The 26,986-nt window shown below is 41.6% G+C and overlaps 1 protein-coding gene and 1 long non-coding RNA gene across 2 annotated transcripts in view; one reads left to right on the top strand and one right to left on the bottom strand.

Moving 5' to 3' along the window:
* The window catches only part of LOC138968794 (uncharacterized), a 379,269-nt gene that overhangs the window by 293,626 nt on the left and 58,657 nt on the right, over nucleotides 1-26,986 (bottom strand). The gene's annotated exons all lie outside the window — the stretch shown is intronic.
* LOC138968791 (polyunsaturated fatty acid lipoxygenase ALOX8-like) overlaps nucleotides 1-26,986 on the top strand; it is a 65,076-nt gene that overhangs the window by 6,353 nt on the left and 31,737 nt on the right. The window contains exons 2-9 of the mRNA XM_070341435.1: nucleotides 1,166-1,248; nucleotides 5,412-5,600; nucleotides 7,808-8,079; nucleotides 10,456-10,500; nucleotides 14,620-14,754; nucleotides 17,402-17,523; nucleotides 19,758-19,890; nucleotides 21,463-21,570. Coding sequence (XP_070197536.1) covers nucleotides 1,224-1,248; nucleotides 5,412-5,600; nucleotides 7,808-8,079; nucleotides 10,456-10,500; nucleotides 14,620-14,754; nucleotides 17,402-17,523; nucleotides 19,758-19,890; nucleotides 21,463-21,570 — 1,029 coding nt within the window. The 5' untranslated portion in view covers nucleotides 1,166-1,223. The remainder of the gene's footprint in view (nucleotides 1-1,165; nucleotides 1,249-5,411; nucleotides 5,601-7,807; nucleotides 8,080-10,455; nucleotides 10,501-14,619; nucleotides 14,755-17,401; nucleotides 17,524-19,757; nucleotides 19,891-21,462; nucleotides 21,571-26,986) is intronic.

The raw sequence follows: 26,986 nt of genomic DNA, 5'->3' as shown, positions 1-26,986 counted from the left end.
GCCAAGAAGTCCATAGACTTGCTTCCATTTGCCAATTTTTTTCCTTTGATTTGGACTTACTGCTTTGAAAGTGATTGCACAACTTAGACATTTTGACAAAAGATGCGCTTTCGTTTTCTATGCAATATAATACAAACATATTATTTTGACCAAATTTGGACTTAATCCCTTCTGCCAATACATGGCAGAATTTCCTCGCAGTGTCAGGCGGTTTAAACACCAACAAAATCTAATTTATTAACGGTTCAAAATTGCTCTAAAAAGATCCAAGACTTTCTAAGCATGCAATCACTCACGGATACTGACACACACAAACACACTCACACACGCACAAGCACACACACACACACACACTCACACACACACACACACACACACGCACACACACACACACACACCAGTGGCGGATTTAGGGGGGGGCTAAGGGGGCCCGGGCCCCCCCATTCAGGGGAAAAAGAGAGAGAGAGAGAGAGAGAGAGAGAGAGAGAGAGAGAGAGAGAGAGAGAGAGAGAGAGAGAGAGAGAGAGAGAGATATGATTAAATGACAGTTTCTGAGCTCAGGTGGCCCTAGATTGCAGCATTTTGCTTCATGGAAAAAATAAAATCCGGGGAGCATGCCCCCGGACCCCCCTAGCATAGGTTCGGGCGCTTCAAGTTTGTGCAAAAATGTTTGGGTGGGCCAAAAAGATCCTGGATCCCAACCTTGCACACACACACACACACACACACACACGCACGCACGCACGCACGCACACACACACACACATGCGCGCGCACACACACACAGACACGTACACAAATGCGCGCACGCACGCACACGCACGCACGCACACGCACGCACACAACACACACGTACACTTGCGCGCTGTAGGGGAAATTGGCGGCATGTCTCAGGGACAGCAGCTGACACGTCAAGTCGTGGCGTGTTGTATCGCGTGACGGGTTTGCTAGCATTGGCCCGTAACACGATTTTCTCCCACCCCTACCCGGGATCTCTTTGAGTCGTACCCTGCTTGTAAAAAACACCCTTTTCTCCATCCCACCGAATCCCCAAGAGCTCCCTACTCCTGTATTCTAACCCTACTATTCACAACTAACTCAGTGAGGCGATTGGACAGTCCATGACGATTCACGTGTCTCTTTGGCTGGCACTTCCTGGTTGCAGATACTACCCGAGTTGGAGCAGAGTCTGTCGTCATTATCTGCCGGGGGGCGAGTTGATCATGGCAGGATCAGGACAAGTGGCAGGTCAGTGAATGAACAGATTTTATTTTGTTGTTTTGCATGAAATGTTTTCTAGAGAACATGTCTATTAGTATTATGCTTTCTTTTACATTTGTCCTTTTCAGTGTTTGTGCATATATAATCGATTTCTATAGAATTTTTCTTTTTATTCCCGAGTACGCTAGTACAAGGGCTCAGCAGACTTTAATTGTGTGTCTGTGTGTCTTTCTCCACTTAACAGCTTATTGCTGGGAAACTACTGGGCGCAGTTCGTTCAAAAGTTGATACACTAACTTGATAATAGGTCCGATTGATCGTATTAAAACTTCATAATGTTACCTGGGACCTAAATGCGAAATAAACCACAACAACGACTTGGCCGTAGAAGGAGTTCACACCGGCGGGGCAACACGCAGCCATTGACCTGATAGAACAGCCGAACGCGTCACACAAAAATACGTCATGACAAAGTTACACGCAAAGCGAAAGAGACTTTGACGTCATTTACTTTTGTTCGGAATTTTCCGTCTGTTCCGAGCTTGTCAGTGAAGACCTGACGTGAGTAAGCTTACCCAAAACGTCTTTGTTCTCTATTCTCATTGCAGCTGTGAAATAATCAGTCTTGTGTCTCGGTCGTGTAGGTACAGAGTTTGCTTCTGCAATCATTGTGTTCGTGTTGATGACGGCTTCATAAGACAAAATAATAAGCGAATCTATCGCGAGGAAGACGTCTTTGTACAAATCACCGAACCCAACCCATTTTTTGTGTGCATTTTTCTGAAGAATAAACTGAATGTGGTTAATTTCATGCTTGTCGAAACATATCTGATCACAGATGAGATCGCAGTTTGTAGGTTGAATCTATGAATCGGCCAGAGATAGATCTGCATTTCTGGTCAGAAACCAACATTCACACCACAGACATTCCAAACATTTATATTTATTGAGCGAGCCAGTCTGAAGAGTACTCGGGTCCAGCGCGAGCGTTTTTTATCCCCGAGTACGCTAGTACTTGGGCTCAGCAGACTTTAATTGTGTATCTGTCTGTCTTTCTCCACTTAACAGCTTATTGCTGGGAAACTACTGGGCGCAGTTCGTTCAAAAGTTGATACACTAACTTGATAATCGGTCCGATTGATCGTATTAAAACTTCATAATGTTACCTGGGACCTAAATGCGAAATAAACCACAAAAACGACTTGGCCATAGGAGGAGTTCACACCGGCGGGGCAACACGCAGCCATTGAGCTAATAGAACAGCCGAACGCGTCACACAAAAATACGTCATGACAAAGTTACACGCAAAGCGAAAGAGACTTTGACGTCATTTACTTTTGTTCGGAATTTTCCGTCTGTTCCTAGCTTGTCAGTGAAGACCTGACGTGAGTAAGCTTACCCAAAACGTCTTTGTTCTCTATTCACATTGCAGCTGTGAAATAATCAGTCTTGTGTCTCGATCGTGTAGGTACAGAGTTTGCTTCTGCAATCATTGTGTTCGTGTTGATGACGGCTTCATAAGACAAAATAATAAGCGAATCTATCGCGAGGAAGACGTTTATGTACAAATCACCGAACCCAACCCATTTTTTGTGTGCATTTTTCTGAAGAATAAACTGCATGTGGTTAATTTCATCCGTTTAATGCTTGTCGAAACGAGCCATAAGGCTTTAGAATAAAAGATTTCACGCATTGCTTGGCCATCTGATCACAGATGAGGTCGCAGTTTGTAGGTTGAATCTATGAATCGGCCAGAGATAGATCTGCATTTCTGGTCAGAAACCAACATTCACACCACAGACATTCCAAACATTTATATTTATTGAGCGAGCCAGTCTGAAGAGTACTCGGGTCCAGCGCGAGCGTTTTTGGCTCACGAAGTGTAGCCTATGCGATCGTAACTTTGTCTGTCTGTGCGTTTGTGCGTGCGTGTGTGCGTGCGTATGTATGTATGTATGTATGTCTGTGGTAGAAACTTTAACATTTGAAGACGTCACAACATTTGAAGACGTCACATTATGACGTAAGAGGGTTAGACGTCACGCGAAGGAATTACTGAAAGTCTCGGTCATTGTTATTTTGCCGAGCGGGCCGAGACTAGTTTTTTCTTCGAAATCGGCCATTCAGATCTAGATCTAGTGTCTCGCTTTCTTGCACAGTGTCACCTATGCCGCTTACTGTGTGTTTGTGTGTGTGTGTGTGTGTGTGTGTGTGTGTGTGTGTGTGTGTGTGTGTGTGTGTGTGTGTGTGTGTGTGTGTGTGTGTGTGTGTGTGTGTGTGACGAAGTGATTGAGTTTGTGTTACTGTTTGTCGATTTCTTACGTGAGCCTTGAAGGCTTCGCCTCTTGTTTCTTCATAGAGTTGTATTATATGTTTTAGAATGCAGATTTCCACAAGTGGCTTTAATTAAAAGAATTCATTAACAAAGTGCCCACAAACACAGAGAGCACCTTAAAGGCACAGTGAGCCTCCCGTAAACCATCACAGATACTGTCAGGCTTTTACACACAGTACAAACACCCTTCCATTTGAACGCTCACCGAACGGGAACATCCTAGGTGCCCTACGTAAAGAGCTAGGAATTTTCAAAGAATTAATTTTGCGGATTGTCTGTCAGACAATCAGACGGTGCTTTTTTGCGCTTCTGACCTAACTTTTGAAATCTAAATAATAAATTGACAGCTTGTTACACAAACATTCTTAAATCATAAAAGAAATCTTTTTTCATCAAGACAAGATCAGAACAATACGAAGTTTTGAAAGTTAAAAAAAAGATAGCCCGGAAGCAGGGTCACGCAAGGTCGTGGTTCTCGTAGCAGACGACGCTGCCTGGCGCCAGTTCCTCTGAACCGTTAACCGCCACTGCTCTAGTTCGCAGCCGTTTCAATGTTGCATTTCAGATTCACAGAAACACAATAACGTGCTATGGCAGATAAGCTTACAGAGATTTGCATTGAAATGATAAACTGGCGGCTAAATTGTGAAAAAAGGGAAACTGGATTACACGGGTTCACGATGGCTCAGAGGTAAGATAAACCACGCAAAAATAAATTCTTTGAAAATTGCTCGCTCTTTACGGAGGGCACCTAGAATGTTCTCAAGCGGTGAGTGTTTAAATGAAATGGTGTTTGTACTGTGTGTAAAAGCCTGACAGTATCTGTGATGGTTTACGGGAGGCTTACTGTGCCTTTAACCCAGTTTGTTGATTTTGGTGGTGGAGGGATTGTCTTATACCACGTAAAAGCCTGGCTAGACCTGGGATGCAGAACCGAACTCATATTTAATTTTAGTGTCAATCTCTAAATATTTATGATCATAAATATCAAAGAAATTACAGTATATTTCACTCAGTCATTCATTCACTTAACCACACTTTGACGATCAGAGAGAGAGAGAGAGAGAGAGAGAGAGACAGAGAGAGACACAGAGAGAGAGAGAGAGAGACAGACAGACAGACAGACAGACAGACAGACAGACAGACAGATAGACAAAGACAGACAGACACACAGACAGACAGTAACAGAGAGAGAGACAGACAGACAGACAGACAGACAGACAGACAGACAGAGATATGGTTATAGAGAGAGCCAGAAAAAGAGAAGAAAATGTGATACTGAGAGAGAGACGAGACGGGTTTAAAGAAATGATGGAGACATTGGATAGTGTGAGATGCAACCACGTCGATTTCGGGGGTCTTTTGGTTGGGTCCAATTCATCTGGTGGACGAACAGGCCAGAAAGGCCAGGCATGGGAATGGCAATACAAAACATGTAATATTACATTGTTCAGGTCTTTTACTTTGTAAAATTCCTGAAACATACTCCCAGAAGGCACCCGGGGGGGGGGGGGGGGGGGGGGAGAGAGAGAGGCGGGGTATGTCCTCGGCCCCCCGAAGTTTTCAGAGATTTTTTATTTAATCAATTCCCATGCCAGAAGGCTATAACTCCAGGGAGGGTAAGAGGCGACGTCGGAGTGAGTGTGTGTGTGTCAAAGGGGTGGGTGGTGGGTATCAAAACAAGGTGTCGTTTCAAGAGCATTATGTACGTATAGAAGGTACGAGAAAACTATGTTAGATTTTAAGAGACTTTACAGGCCTTCTTGTGCAAAAATCATACCTAAAACTATGCGTTTTAAATTGAAGTCGAAGAGACTAAAAGATGTTTAATTTCATGTCTTCTTTTGTTATGCAGGACAAAACGTCCAAGAGGGCTTTGTCATCAAGGTCCACATTGGCAAGGCCACCGCCAGGTCTGGGAAAGCAGAGTTGATTTTTATTCTCTTTGATGAACGCGACAATTCTTCAGATGAGATCGCAGTGAACCCGGACCCTTTTCATTGCTCCGAAGTCCCCGTTCCAATGACAAAAATGAAGAAAATTGGTATGACAGACATTCTTACAAGCATCAAGAAAATAAATAATTTCAACAATCAAATCAAAACAGTCGAGGTAAATGCATAAATATATAAGCAATACATGCATACACACCAGCAGGGATTAATCAGGACAAGGCCATTATTGGTGAACTTAGTCGAACAAATATATCTTCTCAAAACGGACAGACATTAAAGGCACAGTCAGCCTCTCGTAAACCATCAGTTTCTGATTGAAATCACAAACTGACGACTAAATTGTTAAAAAAAAGAAAGTGGGTCACTCGGGTCCACGATGGCTCAGGAGTTGAATAAACCACGAAATTTGGTGTGTTGTTTACGCAAGCTAAATAGCCATTCAAACAAACTGTGTCATACAATGCTTATAAATGCTATTGCAAGTGTGTTCCATAAGGATAGAACTGCTTTTTCCATGAGAAGATTTAAATCGTTCTGTAAACCATTTGGACAGCCTGGGGCTTTAAAGGCACAGTAAGCCTCCCATAAACCATCACAGATACTGTCAGGCTTTTACACACAGTACAACCACCCTTCCATTTGAACGCTCACCAAACGGGAACATCCTAGGTGCCCTACGCAAAGAGCGAGCAATTTTCAAAGAATTAATTTTGCGGATTGTGTCAGAGACAATCGGACAGTGGTGCGTTTTGAAGCTAGACCTAACTTTTAAAATCTAAATAATAAATTGACAGCTTGTTACACAAACATTCTTAAATCATCAAGAAAATATCAGTACAATTCGAAGTTTTGAAAGTTTGAAAAAAGAAAAGCCCGGAAGCAGGGTCACGCAAGGTCGTGGTTCTTGTAGCAGACGACGGTTTATACCTATATCGCCAGTTCCTCTGAACAGTCAAAAGCCATCGCTAGAGTTCTTGTGAACCACAGCCGTTTGTTTCGTGCATAGTCAGAGGTACTTAATAACGTGCTATTGCAGATAAGCTCACAGCGAGTCGCATTCAAATTACAAACTGACGACTATATTGTGAATAAAGTTTTCCGGACAGACGGACGGACGTCCGGACGGACGGACGGACGGACGACTCGGGTGAGTACATAGACTCACTTTTGCTTCGCATGTGAGTCAAAAAGGGAAACTTGATCACACGGGTTCACGATGGCTCAGGGGTAAGATAAACCACGCAAAAATAAATTCTTTGAAAATTGCTCGCTCTTTACGGAGGGCACCTAGGATGTTCCCGTTTGGTGAGCGTTCAAATGGAAGGGTGTTTGTACTGTGTGTAAAAGCCTGACAGTATCTGTGATGGTTTACGGGAGGCTTACTGTGCCTTTAACATCATCCTTCAACGCATACATACATACACACGAACATACATGCATTCATACATACATACATGCATGCACACATACATACATACATACATACATACATACATACATACATACATACATACATACATACATACATACATACATACATACATACATACATACATACATGCATGCATACATACATACATACAAGTATACATTCATACATATATACATACATACATACACACATACATACATACATACACGTGCGTACGTATGTATGTATGTATGTGCGTGCGTGCGTGCGTGCGTGCGTGCGTGTGTGTGTGTGTGTGTGTAAAGTCATTCCAAGAAAACTATTGAACCGAACTTCATGAAACCTCACATGAGAGTTCCTGGGTGTGATATCCCCAGATGTGTTTTTCTTTTGTTTGGATAAATGTTTTTGATGACGTCATATCTGGTTTTTTGTGAAAGTTGAGGCAGCACTGTCACGCTCTCATTTTTCAACCAAATCGGTTGAAATTTTGGTCAAGTAATCTTCGACGAAGCCCGGACTTTGGTATTGCATTTCAGCTTGGAGGCTTAAAAATTAATTAACAAGTTTGCTAATTAAAGTTGTCATTTAAATCGATTTTTCGCAAACAGATTTAAAATTGATTGCATTGTATTCCTTGTCTTCTCCTAAATTGAAAAATATATAGATATGTCATGTTTACTCTAAACATGTGCTCAGAATGAAAGAAAATAGGTTCAGTAAGTACTACGGACGCGTGGTTCGCGGCGGCGAGCGTGACCCGTCTCGGTCTTCGGTATGGTTAGCCGAGACTATCTGAATGTAGTCTCGGCGATGATTGGTTTGTAGTGTTGATCTTGACTAACTGTTTTTATATCGCTTCACGCGACTTGTTAATCGTTACAGGCATCGACGCTAAGATTGTCAAGGTCAAGTTCTGCGCCGGGAAAAAAACAATGTGCTACGTGAAAAGAATAGAAGTGAAAAGCAAAAATACCAGCACCAACTTCTGTGTTTTCCGTCTGATGGAGCATCACAACTGGGAAATCATTGTCCCCGACCCTGACACATCTCTCCCTCAGAATGATAACCCAGATATGAAAAAGAAGAGGGAGGACAAACTTAAAAACACCAGACAAGAGTACAAGTTCAAGAAGTCCGATGGAATGCCAGCGCAGGTGAGAGAGAGAAAGAGAGAGAAAGAGAGAGAGAGAGAGAGAGAGAGAGAGAGAGAGAGAGAGAGAGAGAGAGAGAGAGAGAGAGAGAGCGCGAACCAGAGAGAGAGAGAGAGAGAAAGAGATAGCGAGAGAGAGCACGAGAGCGAACAAGAGAGAAAGAAAGAGAGAGAGGGGGAGAGATAGCGAGAGGGAGCAAAAGCGAATAAGAGAGAGAGCGAGAGAGATAGAGAGAGCAAAAGAGATAGCAAGAGAGAGGGAGAGAGCGATAGAGAGAGAGGCGGAAAGAGAGAAACAGGAAGGGGGGGGGGGAGAAGGAGAATTGAACTCACTTTATTTAAAAGGATTAAGGAGAGCGAGAGAGAGAGGGGGAAAGAGAGAGAGGTGGGGAGAGAGAGCAATAGAGAAAGAGAGAGAGCGGGGGAAAAAGAGAGAGGAGAGAGAGACGAAAAGAGAGAGAGAGAGAGATAGGGGGAGAGAGGGAGAGAGAGGAGGAGAGAAAGAGAGGGGGAGAGACAGACACAGAGAGATAAAAACGAAGAAGTAGAGAGAGAGAGACAGAGACAAAGAGAGAGAGACAGCCAGACAGACAGACAGAGAGAGACAGAGAGACGAAGAAGTAGAAGTTATATGCCGAGGCTCAGTGAATGTTAAAAATAATGGTCGAAGTTAGCGGATCATGAAAAATACGAGCTTCAGCAAGTTTTTTTATGACCTCGAACTGAGACCATTATTTTCAATGTTCACAGAGACGAAGTGTACGTGTAACCTAATCATTCCTCCTTTCTTCAGTTTTTCAAAGAAAAAGGGTTATTTTGTGTCACAGTTTGATCGAACCCTGATCCCTCTGACGGTCTATCTGCGGAGTGAATAATGTGCGGTTGCATAGTTCCGTGAAAATCATTCCGTTCTGCTAACATTTCATAGCAGTGTATTTGGTTTGGATTAAAATCAAGTACATTGTACACAGTTATGCTGTTGTTCTGCAGAGGCATTAAAGGCAGATACTTTTGTGGGTTTTTTTAATGGAAGGGCGCTGATCTTGTACGACGCTTAGTTTTCGAGATAGGTGTGACATGACGAAGAACAGCACGAACAATCCCTCAAAAATAGCATTCTTTTACGTTTGACATGATGTTTGCGTATATGGTTTGCAGTCCATTTGTCAACGCACCTTTTTTGTCGCAGATAGATTTTCACTTGACGGCGAGACAGAATTGGTACGCGAAACGTTCCATTCTTCAACTCGCGAGCTTGGATATGACGTCAGTTCAGCTTTTGTCATCCCAGATCGTTTTATATTCCAACCGGTGTGATTGTCCATAACTGTGTTCTCCGTGCGTTTTGACTGACCAGACGTGTTGAGAAAAGCATCTTCATGCATTGCTGGAAAGCAACTGAATATGAAAAGAAAAGTAAGCGTGCAGCAGGATGTTTGAGTCTTGCAAACATTTCTGACAAAATAATCATCCGTTGAAAGAGTATAAAGATGTCTGCGTGTCTTCTGCTTTGAAGGTAGGGATATTTTTAAAGCAATCAAGTAAAAACGCAAGTCGCGTTGATACAATTTGTTTGGGTTATTCTTTCTTTAAATTAACGTGGATTTGTTCGTGACCATTTTTAGAGTTGTGCTTTGTTAGGTAACGGCAAAAACGCCTTTGAATACAAACTAGCAAAGAAATTTGGATAGTTTGCTCCGGAACTGCAACGTCGATGTGCCAAAACAAAACATTCTAGCACAAAACCCTCGACGTGGCTGAAAATGTCGTATTTTTGCTATGGGTTTGGACGACCTACTTAAAATGTTCATAGCACTCCGACTGTGTTCTTTTTTTCGTCGTAAATTTTGGCGACGCAGCATATTTTCATGTTTTAGTGTCGCTAAAGCCTGTCATTAACTTGGCGAAGTCGACTACGGGAAGTATACTTCGCAAAGCTGGCCGCATGGAGCTTTTGCAGTAAGTGTTCGTTAAAAGACTTCGCGAAGGCGTCGACTTCGGGCTCAATTTTAAGCAATTTTCTTCCGTCGTATCGAGTAGAAGGCGAAGTTTAATACTGCATGAAGTTTGGTTTTCTGAGACAGCACGGTGTAGGGAACCGCTTCAGTGTCTTGAAATTCAAGAATGTGTGCATTTGCTGGCGTGTTTTCTTTTTATTGAACGAAATTCAGTTGATAATTGACCGACAAGTTGCAGTCTTTTTGTCAAAGTGGCCGAAAAATATACAGCCCTTCTAGTTTACAGAGGAAAAGAAGCAGAGTGGAGAATAATAAACACATTAGTGGGTGGCTGGGCTGGGGAGGGGGTGGTGGGTGCTGGCTTCTGATGATAATTTAAAATTGCTCTGTGACTTATTGTTTTCCATTTCCACTGATTACAGGTTGACAAAATGCCATTGGAGGAAATGTTTTCTACCGAATACGCGGTGAGTTATGCAGAATGATTGTCTGTTTCGACGATAGTAATTTTTTCTTTCTGTTTCGTTTGGCCGTTGAGTCACAAGTGCAATCCAGGGCTGAGGTACACGAATCAAACTTGGTGCCACCCAAACGGGAGAGAACAAACCGCGGGGTTTGATTCGTTTAATTCACAACACATATCAATTTCAACCAATCAAACACCGCTTTGTCGTGCACCTCGGCCATGGTTTGTTCGATATATAGAGGGTAATTTGAAAGAAGAAAAATCATATTATCAAGCTACATCTAGGCTTACACAAGTGACTTTTTACTCTTTTTCCCGACCTTATCTCAAGATTATTTACCGTTAGAATTGTAAGATTTACTGTTGCTGTTTGATACCACATAAGGTGACATTTTAACTTATAAGAATGGAATTTTCGATCCTAATAGAGAGAAGTCGACCTTGTTTACTGTCTGGAAAAGGTTGTGGCGTACGATGGAATGCCAGGTCTTCGAACAGACTTTCTTTCTTTATTTGGTGTTTAACGTCGTTTTCAACCACGAAGGTTATATCGCGACGGTTCGAACAGACTGACTGCTGTGTTCGTCTTATCAGATCACATATGTCAAGATCTGGTTCATGAAAGCCTGTGTGAAATAAATAAGTGTGGCTTTAGTACCCGCCAATAATTTGTTGGAATTATGTTGATACGTGTTTTGCAACAGTTATAAAGATTGCCCTTTGTATTCCTCTTTTCGTACAGGATGAAACAGCTATGTATTATACACTTGAGTAGTTGTTTCTCTTTTTATTTTTGGTTTGCGGAAAAGTAAGTGAAAGCCTGAAGCGATGTGGTTTGGTACCATGAAAAAACCGCAAACGAACATTTTATGATTTAGTTTGGAAGCGAAAGTTGAACACTTGGGTGTGCATTCCCTCAAGCAAAAGATATATGTAGTACACAGCGTGTTTGTCTTGCCGGACTGGAAATAAAGTACGGGATTGCGGGATATTTGTTCAAGGGCGCTTAGGCACTAAATTCGATTGTAATACACCACTCAAAATCTTTGGATGAAATTAAAGTGATTTAAATACAAGATTTACGAGTTCAGACAATGAAAAGAGGTTGGGGGGAAAAGTTGAACATAATCTCGCCAGCTAAGAGTATCGAACCCGTGTCGAGCTAAGTTAAGTTGATAAATGACCATAATATTATGCTCCCGTCACTTAGTATCAGTTTAGAAATCAAACACAAGTAGCATTCAATTCAAGTGTGACCGACATCACCCCTCTTGTGAAATATTCTGACGATTCTGCCCTTGAAGACCTGTCTGACTCTGATTCTATTTATTTTTCTGAAGTTCAAAATTTCAGCTCCTGGTGTAAAGATAACTATTTAGCCCTAAATGTGACAAAAACAAAAGAGCTAGTTATTGACTTTCGCAAAAACCCAGCTACAGTTTCAGATTTGTACATAGATGGTGTGAAAGTTGAGCGAGTGACTGAATACAAATATCTCGGTACAGTCATTGACAACAAACTAAATTTCTCCTCAAACACTAAAGCTATCCACAAGAAGTGTCAGTCAAGAATCTACTGCTTACAAAAGCTCAGAAGTCTGAACATCAACAGCCGCATCCTCCAAACATTCTATACTTCATTCATTGAATCCATTCTCACTTTCTCTTTCATCTGCTGGTATGGAGGTCTGTGTGTGAGGAGTAAGAATGTGCTTGGGCGGGTGGTGAACACAGGTGGTAAGATTGTGGGGGTGAGACAGGAAGGACTGACTGTGCTGTATGAACGACGTGTGGTGCGAAAGGCCCGCTGCATCATCCAGGATAGTAGTCATGTGCTCGCTCACCACTTTGAGGTCCTGCCCTCAGGACGTCGCCTCCGCACTCCCAGATTCCGCACGCTCAGAACTAAGAACAGTTTTATTCCAAAGTCAATTGGCTTTTTAAATACCTAAGTTAATTAAAACTAGTATGTGTGCCGGTGAACATATGCACTGATTTCTGTGATGAATTTTTTTATATTCTTTGATGTGCACCCTTATGCTGAGTGTGATAACCCTCGAATGACTAGTCCTGTGATAAATATTGTTCGATGACATATCTAGTCCTGTGATAATGATAGTTTTTAGCGGTAAACTTTTAGCTAAAGCTGACGGCAATTAACCTATTTGGAATCATGTTACTATTCCTGTTAGTGTACATATGCGTGCGCGAGTGTAGTATGCTTCGTATGGTATTTTTATCTGTTGTCTTATTATTTGTTTTGTCTTTTAATGTGCACCACACTGAAATTTCTCTGTATGAGATAATAAAGTATTCGTATTCGTATGTTGGCAGTCTAGCTCCGAAATGCATTGACCAATCGCCGAAAGGCGCTGTCATCATTTTGCAAAAGGATTTCCCTACCCATAGTTCTATTTTTTGTTGTTAAGATTTGGAAGATTTAGTTTGGGACAACGACGTTCTTTGGGCGGTTCTTTAAATAAAGGGAAGTACGCGATTTTAAAACGGGCGTCGACAGAGCCAATCAAGGGGATACTAGCTTGTAGATAATATACCTGTGTTAAAAGCAAATCTAGCGGTAGCTGTCAGTCGTCCCTTGATAACATTGCAAATCCACGTCTTACAGACTTTGTACACATGGCTTTTTTTTTTGCAAACCATAGTTAGTGGAGTTAATGGAGGAAAAGACACACAACTAAATACAAAAAGTTCAAAAACCAGAGGCAAGTAAACTTGTTTTATCGCTGTTTTGTTTCATGCGATCCGAATGTACCCCTCTAAATGTACGATTTCCAATATCTATATATATATACGACTAGTGTCTGTGTGTCTGTGTGTCTGTGTGTCTGTCTGTGCGCGATGCACGGCCAAAGTTCTCGATGGATCTGCTTCAAATTTGGTGGGCTTATTCAGAGAGACCCCGGACACAAACTCATCGATGAGATATTTCAACACGTGCTCTCAGCGCGCAGCGCTGAACCGATTTTGGTTCCACCTCAGCTATTTTGGTTCCACCTCAGCTACCCGGGCCCCCATACCGACACACCATAGCCGCTACACCACATCACAACGCCAAAGTTCTCGGTGGATCTTTTTCAAATTTGGACACCGTATTCAGCTACACCCCGGACACAATATCATCGATGAGATATTTCAACACGTGCTCTCAGCGCGCAGCGCTGAACTGATTTGGGTTTTTGTGTTCATTTCACCATTATAAGTAACTCTTCCTTATCTTCTCCAGTGTTTGGCGTTTATCTCCCTTCCTTCGTGTGGCTTTCCCGTTCAGTTGTAAGTTACTACTATTTTTAGAATGTCACTGCGCTGTCCACTGCGCTGAGCGTCTTCGGATATTCCCGGCGTTCTGTTACTGTTACTATTTTTAGAAGGTCAACGCAGTGTACAGAACGTAAATTGGACCCGTAAATTATCCTCACTGTAAAAGTGCAAAGGTCGAATCCATTTATAGCCACGCGAAAAATACACTGTCATCTATCTCTCTATAGATACGGCTTCTCTGTGTTTTTGTGTGTGTGTGTGTTTGTGTGTGTGTCTCTATGTGAGCAACACCTGTGCATTGTTCAGTTCTGTTTGTGATGTGGTCTGGCGGCTTTTGTGTAATTTTATGTACTGGCCTTCCTTTCAGCTTCCTTTGAGAAGCCATAACTTGCTCAGTCCTGTTTGAGTGGAGTTCGCCTCCAAAGGTGATTAACACGGTTACATTCGTCGACAAGGATGTTACTCGATATGGTCAGGAATGGCATTATGGCCACTGAATCATTTTCGTGCTGTTCCCATTCCACGAATCTGGGAGGGACCTAAGCTTGGCGGGTCCATTGTTCGGACCCGGCGAAGCCGGCGTACGGCTCTAAGTACTTCTTCCCGGCGAAGCCGGCTACCCGGCGAAGCGGGTATTCATTCTAGTGCAACATGTATGGCATCACCCTGTAAGTAGAGATTGAACATGTTTTGCTTGCAATAGTATCGTGAAGTTTTGTATGAATCGAAAAATATGTTTCTTACAAATGTAACGTTCAAATAATCATGGGCCAGAACTGTCGCGACATCTTGTCAAGAAAGTCGAACATGTATGACTATATAATGTTTCATTCAATTTCTAGCTGGAAATCGGTGGACTTTTCGTCGAAGCGCAGGCCAAAAGGTTCTGTAAAGAAAACATCGGACTATGCCCAGACAAAATCCCGACCTTGGAGATCCTGAAGAGCTTATACGGAGAATTCTTCGATAAGCCTGAGGTTTTGCACTTTGTTTCCTTTCCTTTGGATGTTCTTGTCGTTGTCTTTGTCGTCGTCGTTGTTGTTTTTGTTGTTTGTTTTTATTTTAAATGTATTAATTTATATCGGAGACTTAACCTTCACCATGCTTCGTGGGTCTCTGAAACTATTTGGAGTTTTTAATTGAGACTACATGTAATCTCCAATGACCATACGACCTTCCCGTTTTGCCCAAATTTTGAAAGATTATCTTTGTAGACAAACAAATAAACGATGACGTAATTTGAACTACACAGTCCGGATGATGTGGATCGTGGACGACCCATATGGAATGACGTAAGGAATGTCACGTACGCTGTTTATCCTTATTCGGATGGCGTGGGTCGTGTACGACCCAAACTCTGAGAAGAGGTGGTAAAGAGTTTATTCCTATTCGGATTGTGTGGGTCATGTACGACCCAATACCTTTTACGTTGAATCCTTCTTTGGAGAGTATGGATCGTACACGACCCACATCACCAGTCCGGACTGTGTAGTCCAAAGTGGCGTGATCCGGTGAAGGTTAAAAACACTGTAGCCAAACAGAGTTAGTTTTTAATAGGCCCGATACTTATGTACTGTAGCTGTATGAAAATATAGAGATCTGCCAAATGTTTGAAATTGGGAAATGGGAAGGGGGACTAGGGGGTAGTAGGGGCAGCATGACAGATGCAATGGCTAAAGGACGCTCAGCAGCACAATATGAAGTTGTGAAAATGATGGTTACACCCCTGGGATGTTTAGGGATTATTACTTTCCCGAGATTCAATGTTTTGATCCGTGTCAAACCCTTTTCGGTTCTCTCTTTTATTTCCTGTCTTAGTTTTCTTTCAATAGACTTGCACTGCTCTCTTTCTTTTGGAGTTTTCGTCACCGTTTATTAAATTCTTTTGTTGTGGTCACTCTGTATTTATTCAGGTGGTTCACATTTCTCATGATTTTGGATTTGATGTCATTCAAAACTTTGTTTATAGCTCGTCAAATAGATGCAGTGTCCTTCATATTAAAATAATCCTTTTTAACGTCACGGATAATATCCGTTATTTTAATTCTTTGTTGTTTATGTTCTACCTTTATCGTATTTGTTTATAAAAAATGTCGTGATGACATTGCATTAGGTATGGGTTAGGGTTAATTCTGAGATGATTCTTCATGTTTGCAAAGATATGATTGTTTAAGGGTGCCAAATCTGGCGATGACAGCGATAACGATCTCAAAGCCGCATTCATGAGTTGTTGCCATAGAAACCAAGGACTTTCGGACAGGGGCGTTGTCTTAACGAAACAACCCCCCCTTTGCGGAGCGTTCCTCGGTGCTATAGCCTTGATGTGCTCTTTTAGTTGTCTCAGAAGTATTAGATACAATTCACCGATTACTGTCTTATCTTTTGAAACTAAGTCCAACAGGAAAATAAAACCTCGAGTCCCCAAAAAATTATGCCATCACCATTTTTAGGGGAGATGACCCTAACTCTTTTTAGTGGGGAATAGTTTTGATGCCCCTACTGTATGAACGGCTGCCTGAAAGTGAAGTACCCTGGTTTCGTCATCAGAAAGAAATCGGGACATAAAACCATTTGGATCTGCGTACAATGGCACATGCCATGTTAAATCTGATGCGCTTCTGTTCTGGTGTAGAAGCGTGAGGCCCTACCTTGCCCAAACAGTCTTTATGGATAGCTTTCTGAAATAAATACTCCGAACCCTCTCATATACGTCCCCAAGTGAATCAGCAATGTAATATGTGCCCAGACAGTATCAACGGTTTCTGAAGTTGTGACCTTTGGTGGTCTTCCACACCGTTTGTCATCTTCAACGGTTTTCCTTCGAAGCCTGATTTCAGCTGACCACCTTCAAATGTGGTTTGTAAAGGGGGTCCCTGCCAAACATTTACGTCATGTCATTATGAGTTTTCCAGTGGGCTAAATATTTGCACATATTTGATCACTGCTCATTGTTAGTTTTCTCAATAGTGGGGTAAGGTACTTTGAGAAACCAATAAGGCACACAAAGTAACCGATGAAAAAAAAACGTATCGTTGTTCATAAAGTCTTCATAAAAAACCTCTCTTAATTCTTGCCAAGCTTTGAATGTCCAAGTCAATTCCTTCCAGGCTCGGCCGGTAATTTGCAGTTGGCCCTCGTAACTAATCTTACCTCACCTTCAAGGAATACAATAACGCATAAAAACACGACAGAGTTAATATTTACCATTGCTATTGCCATGTCGCATTCGCGATTATTGGCAAGGACTTCTCTTACTAACAGATTTAATTACATTACATTGCAGAGCGACTTACAATGACACACATCTATATACGCAAATATTTAAAAACAATCTCCTCAAAAGTTTTTGTGATGAATATGGAATATGTTTAGTAATGATGATCCAAATGTTCACCCCCACGGGAGGCTTCTTCAGGGTGATAGAATGATGTAGGATGTTTCAGATTGTGCCACCAAGAGAATGGTGTGACGTAATACAATAAAATAAAATAAAAATATATATATATCGATAATTAAGATATTTTAGATTGTTTGAACAGTGTTTATCTTTCAGTGATTAAGAAGCTAAACAAGTGTTTAGGGTTAACGTTCTTATTTATCGTTGCTATTGTTCATGGATTATAGGGACTAACTAGATGGAATCTCAGCAACGGACAAGCGATGGACTTAGTCTTCGCGAATCAACGAATCAACGGACTGAATCCTACCGTTATCCAGCTTTGTACAGACCCTGAATACATCAAAAAGTGAGTATTTAGCATTTGCTATGCATTGTGCAAAAAGAAATATATGTAACTTGTCAAAGAAAACATTTTCTAAAACCTTGGTGCAGCTAAACATAGGGAATACTATGGGAAGGTTGCCTGATAGGGACCACTTTTTACATTTAGTCAAGTTTTGACTAAATGTTTTAATATAGAGGGGGAATCGAGACGAGGGCCGTGGTGTGTTTGTGTGTGTGTGTGTGTGTGTGTGTGTGTGTGTGTGTGTGTGTGTGTGTGTGTGTGTGTGTGTGTGTGTGTGTGTGTGTGTGTGTGTGTGTGTGTGTGTGTGTGTGTGTGTGTGTGTGTGTGTTTGTCTATGTGTCTGTGTGTGTGTAGAGCGATTCAGAGTAAACTACTGGACCGATTTTTATGAAATTTTACATGAGAGTTCCTGGGTATATTTTACATTTAATATTTCATATATATAATATAATATAAAAACTTTTGAGGAGATTGTTTTTATATATAAATTAATTTATAATTATAGTTTTGTATTCCTGGGTATGATATCCCCAGACGTTTTTTTCATTTTTTTTTATCAATGACTTTGATGACGTCATATCCGGATTTTTGTGAAAGTTGAGGCGGCACTGTCACACCCTCATTTTTCAATAAATTTGATTGACATTTTGGCCAAGCAATCTTCGACGAAGGTCGGACTTTGGTATTGCATTTCAGCTTGGAGGCTTAAAATTAATTTATGACTTTGGTCATTAAATATCTGAAAATTGTGTTTAAAATTATTTTTTTATAAAACGATCCAAAATTACGTTCATCTTATTTTTCATCATTTTCTGATTCCAAAAACATATAAATATGTTATATTTGGATTAAAAACAAGCTCTGAAAAATTAAAATATAAAAATTATGATTAAAATAATATTTCCGAAATCTATTTAACAATTTCATCTTATTCCTTGTCGGTTCCTGATTCCAAAAACATATAGATATGATATGTTTGGATTAAAAACACGCTTAGAAAGTTAAAACGAAGAGAGGTACAGAAAAGCGTGCTATGCAGCACAGCGCAACCACTACCGCGCTAAACAGGCTCGTCACTTTCACTGCCTTTTGCACGAGCGGCGGACTACGGTCATTGTGAAAAAATGCAGTGCGTTCAGTTTCATTCTGTGAGTTCCACAGCTTGACTAAATGTAGTAATTTCGCCTTACGCGACTTGTTTCTTGCTGATAACTAACTTGTTTTCTTGTGAAGAAGTTGCATTTTACATATGGTAGTCCTTCTCACCTGAGTTAACAATTAGGCCTCACAAGAGCGAATAACCTTTGACAAAAATTCACAAATGGTCCATATTAAGAGACTGGGCGCCTAATATGGACCAGTGAAGAGGCCTTCACAAATCACTGTAAAAGGCACGCTTTACTTCAAAATAACATGATACAACTTAATGTGCAAGTCAGACTGATTCCGATATCCTTTGGGTTATCTGTTTCGGTTTGATAAGCGCATGATTTTAAGCACACTAGGAATTGAACAAAAAAAAGCAAATGCTTGCAGACGACTCGCCTTCGTTACCCCCGCTCCTTCCTGAACCACCTTACACCTTAGAAGACGCCCTCTCTTTTAAGACACCAACAGGGTTTCATTTACTAGTGCGCCTTGCGCCATTAACGCATAACATCTCAAAATGTCCCATTCGAATTCCCTTCAGTGCGTCAAAGGGCGCTTTGAGATTACGTACCACTGCGCAACCCCATGCACAGTTTTCAAGGGGGTACAGTGTTCGGAATGTCCTAAGCAAAAACGCGCGCAAAGTCGAGCGATTTGCGAGTTTGTGAAATGCACTGTGATTGGGTTTTAAAATGTAATTCATCAGTATTCAACCAATCTTAAGAACTATCTGTGCTTGCGCGTTTACCTCTGTGGAAACTGTCATCAGAAACGCAATCGATCGAAACACACAGACACACACACACACACACACACTCACACACACACACACACACACACACACACACACACACACACACACACACACACAAACACACACACACACACACACAACAAAATGGTCGAAGTTCGCGGATCATGAAAAATTCGAGCTTTAGCCAGGCTAGTTTGACACGACCTCATTTACATGATAATTGTACTAACGTTTGAATTGAACGATATTGTTATCTCATGGTTGGTCTCTCTCGCGTGTGTAGGATTCATTTTATTTTAACCGAGTTTCTCTGTTTTTGTGTTTTCTTCAGAATCCCCGTGTCTGCTGAAACGCTGAAACCGTTTATTGGAGGGATGACAATCGAGCAAGCCATTGGGAAGAAACGCCTCTACGTTTGTGATCTGAAGCTTCTTAAAGATGCTAAACCAAAAAAAGGCTTCACAGTAAAAATTGATTGATTAATTGATTTAGTATTTGTCTTATTTTATTTAAGGAATATATGCAGCCGAATGAAACAGCAGGTATCTCAAACCCCACGAAATCACTGGTTGTATGTTGTTAATTGTGAATATGTGTGTCACCTCACAAACGATTGATTAAACGATTGGCTTACTGGTTGCAAATAGAGATGTTTCCGTGTTTGGGTGGTGGGTTCAAGTGCTAGTCTTTCGGATGAGACGAAAAACCGAGGTCCCTTCGTGTACACTACATTGGGGGTGTGCACGTTAAAGATCCCACGATTGACAAAAGGGTCTTTCCTGGCAAAATTGTATAGGCATAGATAAAAATGTCCACCAAAATACCCGTGTGACTTGGAATAATAGGCCGTGAAAAGTAGGATATGCGCCGAAATGGCTGCGATCTGCTGGCCGATGTGAATGCGTGATGTATTGTGTAAACAAATTCCATCTCACACGGCATAAATAAATCCCTGCGCCTTGAATATGTGCGCGATATAAAGTGCATTAAAACATTTTAAAAAGTAAAAATTCCCTGCGCTTAGAACTGTACCCACGGAATACGCGCGATATAAGCCTCATATTGATTGATTGATTGATTGATTGAAAGTTCAGATATTTTGTTTCCCTTTGGCTAAACTTGTAGGAGTGTGTTCACAGCTGCGACGGGAGTAGATGTGGGGGGGGGGGGGGTCATGTCATCGCTTCCCTTTATCAGCTTTTGCTGTTCAAAAAAATAAATGGTGGGTTTTTTTTGTTTTGTTTTTTTTTTGCTGCTGTATTCACGGGTACAGGTCCAGGCGGGCGCAATTGCTGGCCTCCTAAGCGGAAGTTCGTGGGTTCAAATCTCGGCCGCCCCTGCTGGGCAAAGGGTGCAGATTTTATGGATCTCCCAGGTTAACTTATGTGCAGACCTGCTAGTGCCTTATTCCCCTTCGTGTAAACAGGCAAACACAAGATCAAGTGTGCACAGAAACGATCCTATAATCAATGTCAGAGTTTGGTGGGTTATAGAAGCACGAAAATACCAAGCATTCATCTCCCGAAAACTGCGTATGGCTGCCTAAATAGTAAATGGTGGGGTAAAAACAGTCATATACGTAATCACCGTGAGAGTTTCAGCCCATGTACGAATGCGAAGAAGAACAGGTTATGAATAAAAGGCTTTTTTCATTTGCGAAGATGCATTTGCTTGGAAAGCAGAACTCCATCATATAAAGAATAAGCTGTTGTCGGTATATACGACGTACATATTCGTGTTTGACACCCACTGGAAATATAAGGAAAATAATTGGTATGAGTAGGCGTATTTCAATATTATTTTCTCTTCCTCCTTCCTTTCTTTCTTTATCATTTTCTTTCTTTCTACTTCCGTTTCTATCGGTCTTCTTTTCTTTCTTTCTTTGTTTCTTTATTTTTTTCTTTCTTCCTACATCCTTGTCTTAATCCAATTTTTCTGAATACAGTATTGAAGCCATTGCACTTATTAGAAATGCCTGACATCTTATTCTTTTTTATTCCATTTTTCCAACAAAAAACAAAAACACACACCAACAGCTGTGTGCACCAATAGGCCTGTTTTTTGTGGACAAGGAGGAGGACAAGGAGGGCAGACTCAAGCCTGTTGCCATTCAGCTGTTCCAGGAACCTGCAACGGACAACCCGGTAAGGCCTGTCGTTTACCTGCGCAGCTTCAGCAGGACTACACACGCCTGCGGCTCTTGACGTCATGATGCATGGGTGCTACGTGTTCCTGACTTCGCACATACAGCGTCAATGCCGCTGGCTGTCATTAATTTTGCAGCGAGAAAAACAGGGGAGCTTACTCCGAGTTGAAATTAACATTTGCAAGTTCTCTCCCTTAAAGTGTGCGATTCGAAAACAAGTGTTTTGATTTTAAATGAAGTTAAAAAACAAAGGATCACTGTACTCACCGATTCAAGAACGACACAAGACGATACGAATTTTCGCTTATGGAAAGCTTTATCAGGAAAAACAAGAACACAAAAGACAACAAAAAGCAGACGCAACACGGAACGAACAAGGTTTGAAAGAAAATGGAGGGGAAACCTTGGTTGTTTCGTGTTGTGTCTGCTTTTTGAGTCACTTGAGAAAAAGTGACTCTATGTAATCGGTCAGTGTTAGTCTGTCCGGCCGGCCGGCCGGCCGGCCGGCCGGCCGTCCGTAGACACCACCTTAACGTTGGACTTTTCTCGGAAACTATCAAAGCGATCGGGCTCATATTTTGTTTAGTCGTGACCTCCAATGACCTCTACACTTTAACGATGGTTTCGTTGACCTTTGACCTTTTTCAAGGTCACAGGTCAGCGTCAAAGGAAAAATTAGACATTTTATATCTTTTCTCGGAAACTATCAAAGCGATCGGGCTCATATTTTGTTTAGTCGTGACCTCCAATGACCTCTACACTTTAACGATGGTTTCGTTGACCTTTGACCTTTTTCAAGGTCACAGGTCAACGTCAAAGGAAAAATTAGACATTTTATATCTTTGACAAAGTTCATCGGATGCAGGGCCGGACTAGGCGAAGAGGAGGGGGGGGGTTGCCAGTGGTGGCCCAGGGAGATGTCCCCCCAGGCGGCAGGGGCGGATCAGTTCATTTTATGACTGTTTTTTTTCAAAAGCATATTGTGAAGATATGGGTGTAAAGGCGCGAAGCGCCGAACCGACGGCGCGAAGCGTCTAGCTTGCTAGGGGGGTCCGGGGGCATGCCCCCCCGGAAAATTTTGAAAAAAAGGATGCAAAATGGTGCAATCTGGTGCATTCTGAGGATGATCATTACCAGTTTCAGGCAGCAGATTTTGTCACTGATTAATACCCCAAAAATTGAAACTCAATGTAAAATAAAGAAATGCATACCTCATTCAATATTTTTATTTTTTGGCTGGGGGGGGGGGGGGGTCCGGAAACCCTAGAACCCACCCACCCCCCCTCGTTGTGGGGGTCAGGGGGCTTCGCCCCCTGAAGCTGACGGGTAGGTCATATTCTGAGATAGGAAAATGGTCGCTCCTTGCATAAAACGGCATAAAATAAGCAATAATAAAAAAAAAATTAAATAAGTAAGGTACATGTTTAGGCTAGGGGGGGGGGGGGGGGGGTTGCGCAACCCCCATAACCCCCCCGGTAGTCCGGCCCTGGGATGTGATTGAAACTTTGTAGGATTATTCTTTACATCAAAGTATTTACATCTGTAGCCTTTTACGAACGTTATCAGAAAAACAAGGGAGATAACTAGCCTTTTCTGTTCGGCAACACACAACTTAACGTTGGGCTTTTCTCGGAAACTATAAAAGTGACCGGGCTCAAATTTTATGTGAACGTGACTCATTGTGTTGTGAATAGCAATTTCTTCCTGTCCATCTGATGCCTCATATAATATTCAGAACTGCGAAAGTGACTCGATCGAGCGTTTGCTCTTCTTGTTATATTTAGTCAAGTTTTGACTAAATATTTTAACATCGAGGGGGAATCGAAACGAGGGTCGTGGTGTATGTGCGTGTGTGCGTGCGTGTGTGCGTGTGTGTGTGTGTGTGTGTAGAGCGATTCAGACTAAACTACTGGACCGATCTTTATGAAATTTGACATGAGAGTTCCTGGGTATGAAATCCCCGAAAGTTTTTTTCATTTTTTTGATAAATGTCTTTGATGACGTCATATCCGGCTTTTCGTGAAAGTTGAGGCGGCACTGTCACGCCCTCATTTTTCAACCAAATTGGTTGAAATTTTGGTCAAGTAATCTTCGACGAAGCCCGGGGTTCGGTATTGCATTTCAGCTTGGTGGCTTAAAAATTAATTAATGACTTTGGTCATTAAAAATCTGAAAATTGTAAAAAAAAAAAAAAAAAATTTATAAAACGATCCAAATTTACCTTTATCTTATTCTCCATCATTTGCTGATTCCAAAAACATATAAATATGTTATATTCGGATTAAAAACAAGCTCTGAAAATTAAATATATAAAAATTATTATCACATTTTTTTTTCGAAATCAATTTAAAAACACTTTCATCTTATTCCTTGTTGGTTCCTGATTCCAAAAACATATAGATATGATATGTTTGGATTAAAAACACGCTCAGAAAGTTAAAACGAAGAGAGGTACAGAAAAGCGTGCTATCCTTCTCAGCGCAACGAATACCCCGCTCTTCTTGTCAATTCCACGGGCACTGCCTTTGCCACGGGCGGTGGAGTGACGATGCTACGAGTATACGGTCTTGCTGCGTTGCGTTGCGTTCAGTTTCATTCTGTGAGTTCGACAGCTACTTGACTAAATGTTGTATTTTCGCCTTACGCGACTTGTTGTTGTCTTTGGTGTTCTTGTTTTTCCTGATGAAGCTTCCAGAAGCGGAAATTCGTTATCGTCTTGTGTCGTCTTTGTATCGGTGAGTACAGTAATCCTTTGTTTTTTAACTTTGTTCATCTTACCACAGTCACTCCGGTGTTTAGATTTTAAATGAAGTTAAATTAAGCATTAGCCTACTACCAAGCATTTTGACATAATTCGGGTGGGGTTTTTTCGTAAAAAAAGTTATTGCAATTTTAGGAAACAGTAATCTTGCTACTCTCAGAGACAATTTGAATTATTGTCTTTGTATTGTTTGTTTTAAAGTTATTAGTTGTTCTGTGGGGTAGGTGTAAAAAAAAGTACAAAAATAAAATTAAATGTCACATTCATTTTTAATCATATCCATAGCATGTTGCAAAATTGTATTGTTCCGTGCTTATTGTTCAAAATTATGTAAAAGAGAAAACAGGGGAAAGAAGTTAGACGCAAGTGGGGATCGGACCCGTGACCGCCGGATTCGCAGTGCAACGTCGTATCCATAACACCAACGAGGCAACTCAAGAAACATAACAATTGAAGAAATATAAAGTTGAACGCAAGGATGCGATCTCACAGCGATTGAAATCTTTGGTGACCAGTATGTGCTATTTGTACTAAAATGACTGTGTTTAAAACGTAACGATGACCTGACTATGCATGACATGAACACACGCACAACTTTTGGGAAGCACTTATTTATAAATGGCCGTCTACAAGCGTTGACAAAATTTGACATGAAGACACACGCGTTCCTCTTTGACAAAAGAGCAGATTGTGCCCCTTGAAATACATTGCTCTGATTGGTTGGTCGCACACTACAATCACAATGCATGCGTCAAAAATAGGATCCAGCCTTTTCTCACTGCCGCGCGGCCGAATTTATTTTGTTTTCTATCCCTCAACACGTTGCGTGAAAAAAACACACAGGCGAAATACTCGTCATAATCCGTAGCGCGTCGTGTAGTGCTGCTGACTCTGCGCAGGCGAACGACAGGCTTAAGTATGAAACACCAAAACTGACTTTATACCTGGTAAAATCTTCCGGCAGATTTCTGAAATTTATACCGGGTAGATTTGCTAATATATAGACGGGTGCAATGGCTTAGTGGTAAGACGCCGGCCTCCAAAGCGGAAGGTCGTGGGTTCGAATCCCCGCCGCGCCTGGTGGGTAAAGGTGGAGATTGTTCAAATCTCCCAGGTCAACTTATGTGCAGACCTGCTAGTGCCTTTCCCCCTGCGTGTGTGTACACGCAAGCTCAAGACCAAGTGCGCGCGGACAATATCCTGTAATCCATGTCAGAATTCGGTGGGTTAAGGGCAGAATATACCTGCGCAGTTTCAGCGGCACAGACGATCGACGCACTGCATATTATTGATGCTGCGATAGGGATTATGACGAGTACTTGGCCTGTTTTTCTTTCACGCAACGTGTAGCGGGCTGGGATAATCTGCAGTGCGTCGTCTGTCCTGCTGAAGTTACATAGGTGAGCGCCAGGCCTTATAGAAACACGAAAATACCCAGCATGCTTCCTCCGAAAGCGGCGTATGCCTGCCTGAATGGCGGGGTAAAAACGGTCGTACACGTAAAAATCCACTCTTGCAAAAGAGTGTACGTGAGAGTTTCAGCCCACGAACGCAGAAGAAGAAGAAGAAGCTAATATATAAACAGAACAAAATGTTAAACCCATGTGGGAATCGAACTTGCACATTTAAATGTCAACTCAGAATAAGATCCCCTGTTTTTCTCGATGGCTCGCGGCATTGACGCCGTGTTTGCAAACCTCGGGTACACGCAGCACGCATGCATCATGACGTCATAATCCGTAGCGCGTGTGTATAGTGCCGCTGAAGCTGCGCAGCTGGAGTTTGCCCTTACGTTTTGCGCTGTGTCTCTTTCTGTCCAATTTATAACAGGATCAGAAGACTAACAATGCCTGAATGGCGGGGTAAAAATGGTAATTCACGTGCAAATCCCCTCGTGCAAAAACAAGAGTGAACGTTGGAGTTTCAGCCCATAAACGAAGAAGAAGATTTCAACGGTAGTCACATTCGGAAAAGGTCTTCGTACTCAGATGATTCTTGCATAATGATAACTCACACACACACACACACACACACACACACACACACACACACACACACAGATGTCCCTTTTTATATTTAGTCAAGTTTTGACTAAATATTTTAACATCGAGGGGGAATCGAAACGAGGGTCGTGGTGTATGTGCGTGCGTGTGTGCGTGTGTGCGTGCGTGCGTGTGTGTGTGTGTGTGTGTAGAGCGATTCAGACTAAACTACTGGACCGATCTTTATGAAATTTGACATGAGAGTTCCTGGGTATGAAATCCCCGAACGTTTTTTTCCTTTTTTTGATAAATGTCTTTGATGACGTCATATCCGGCTTTTCGTGAAAGTTGAGGCGGCACTGTCACGCCCTCATTTTTCAACCAAATTGGTTCAAGTTTTGGTCAAGTAATCTTCGACGAAGCCCGGGGTTCGGTATTGCATTTCAGCTTGGTGGCTTAAAAATTAATTAATGACTTTGGTCATTAAAAATCTGAAAATTGTAAAAAAAAAAAAAAATTTATAAAACGATCCAAATTTACGTTTATCTTATTCTCCATCATTTGCTGATTCCAAAAACATATAAATATGTTATATTCGGATTAAAAACAAGCTCTGAAAATTAAATATATAAAAATTATTATCAAAATTAAATTGTCGAAATCAATTTAAA

Source organism: Littorina saxatilis, linkage group LG6, assembly GCF_037325665.1.
Source record: "Littorina saxatilis isolate snail1 linkage group LG6, US_GU_Lsax_2.0, whole genome shotgun sequence".
Taxonomy (NCBI): Eukaryota; Metazoa; Mollusca; class Gastropoda; order Littorinimorpha; family Littorinidae; genus Littorina; species Littorina saxatilis.
Note: the sequence above shows the minus strand (reverse complement) of the source record. Positions and strands in the feature narration are given on the sequence as shown.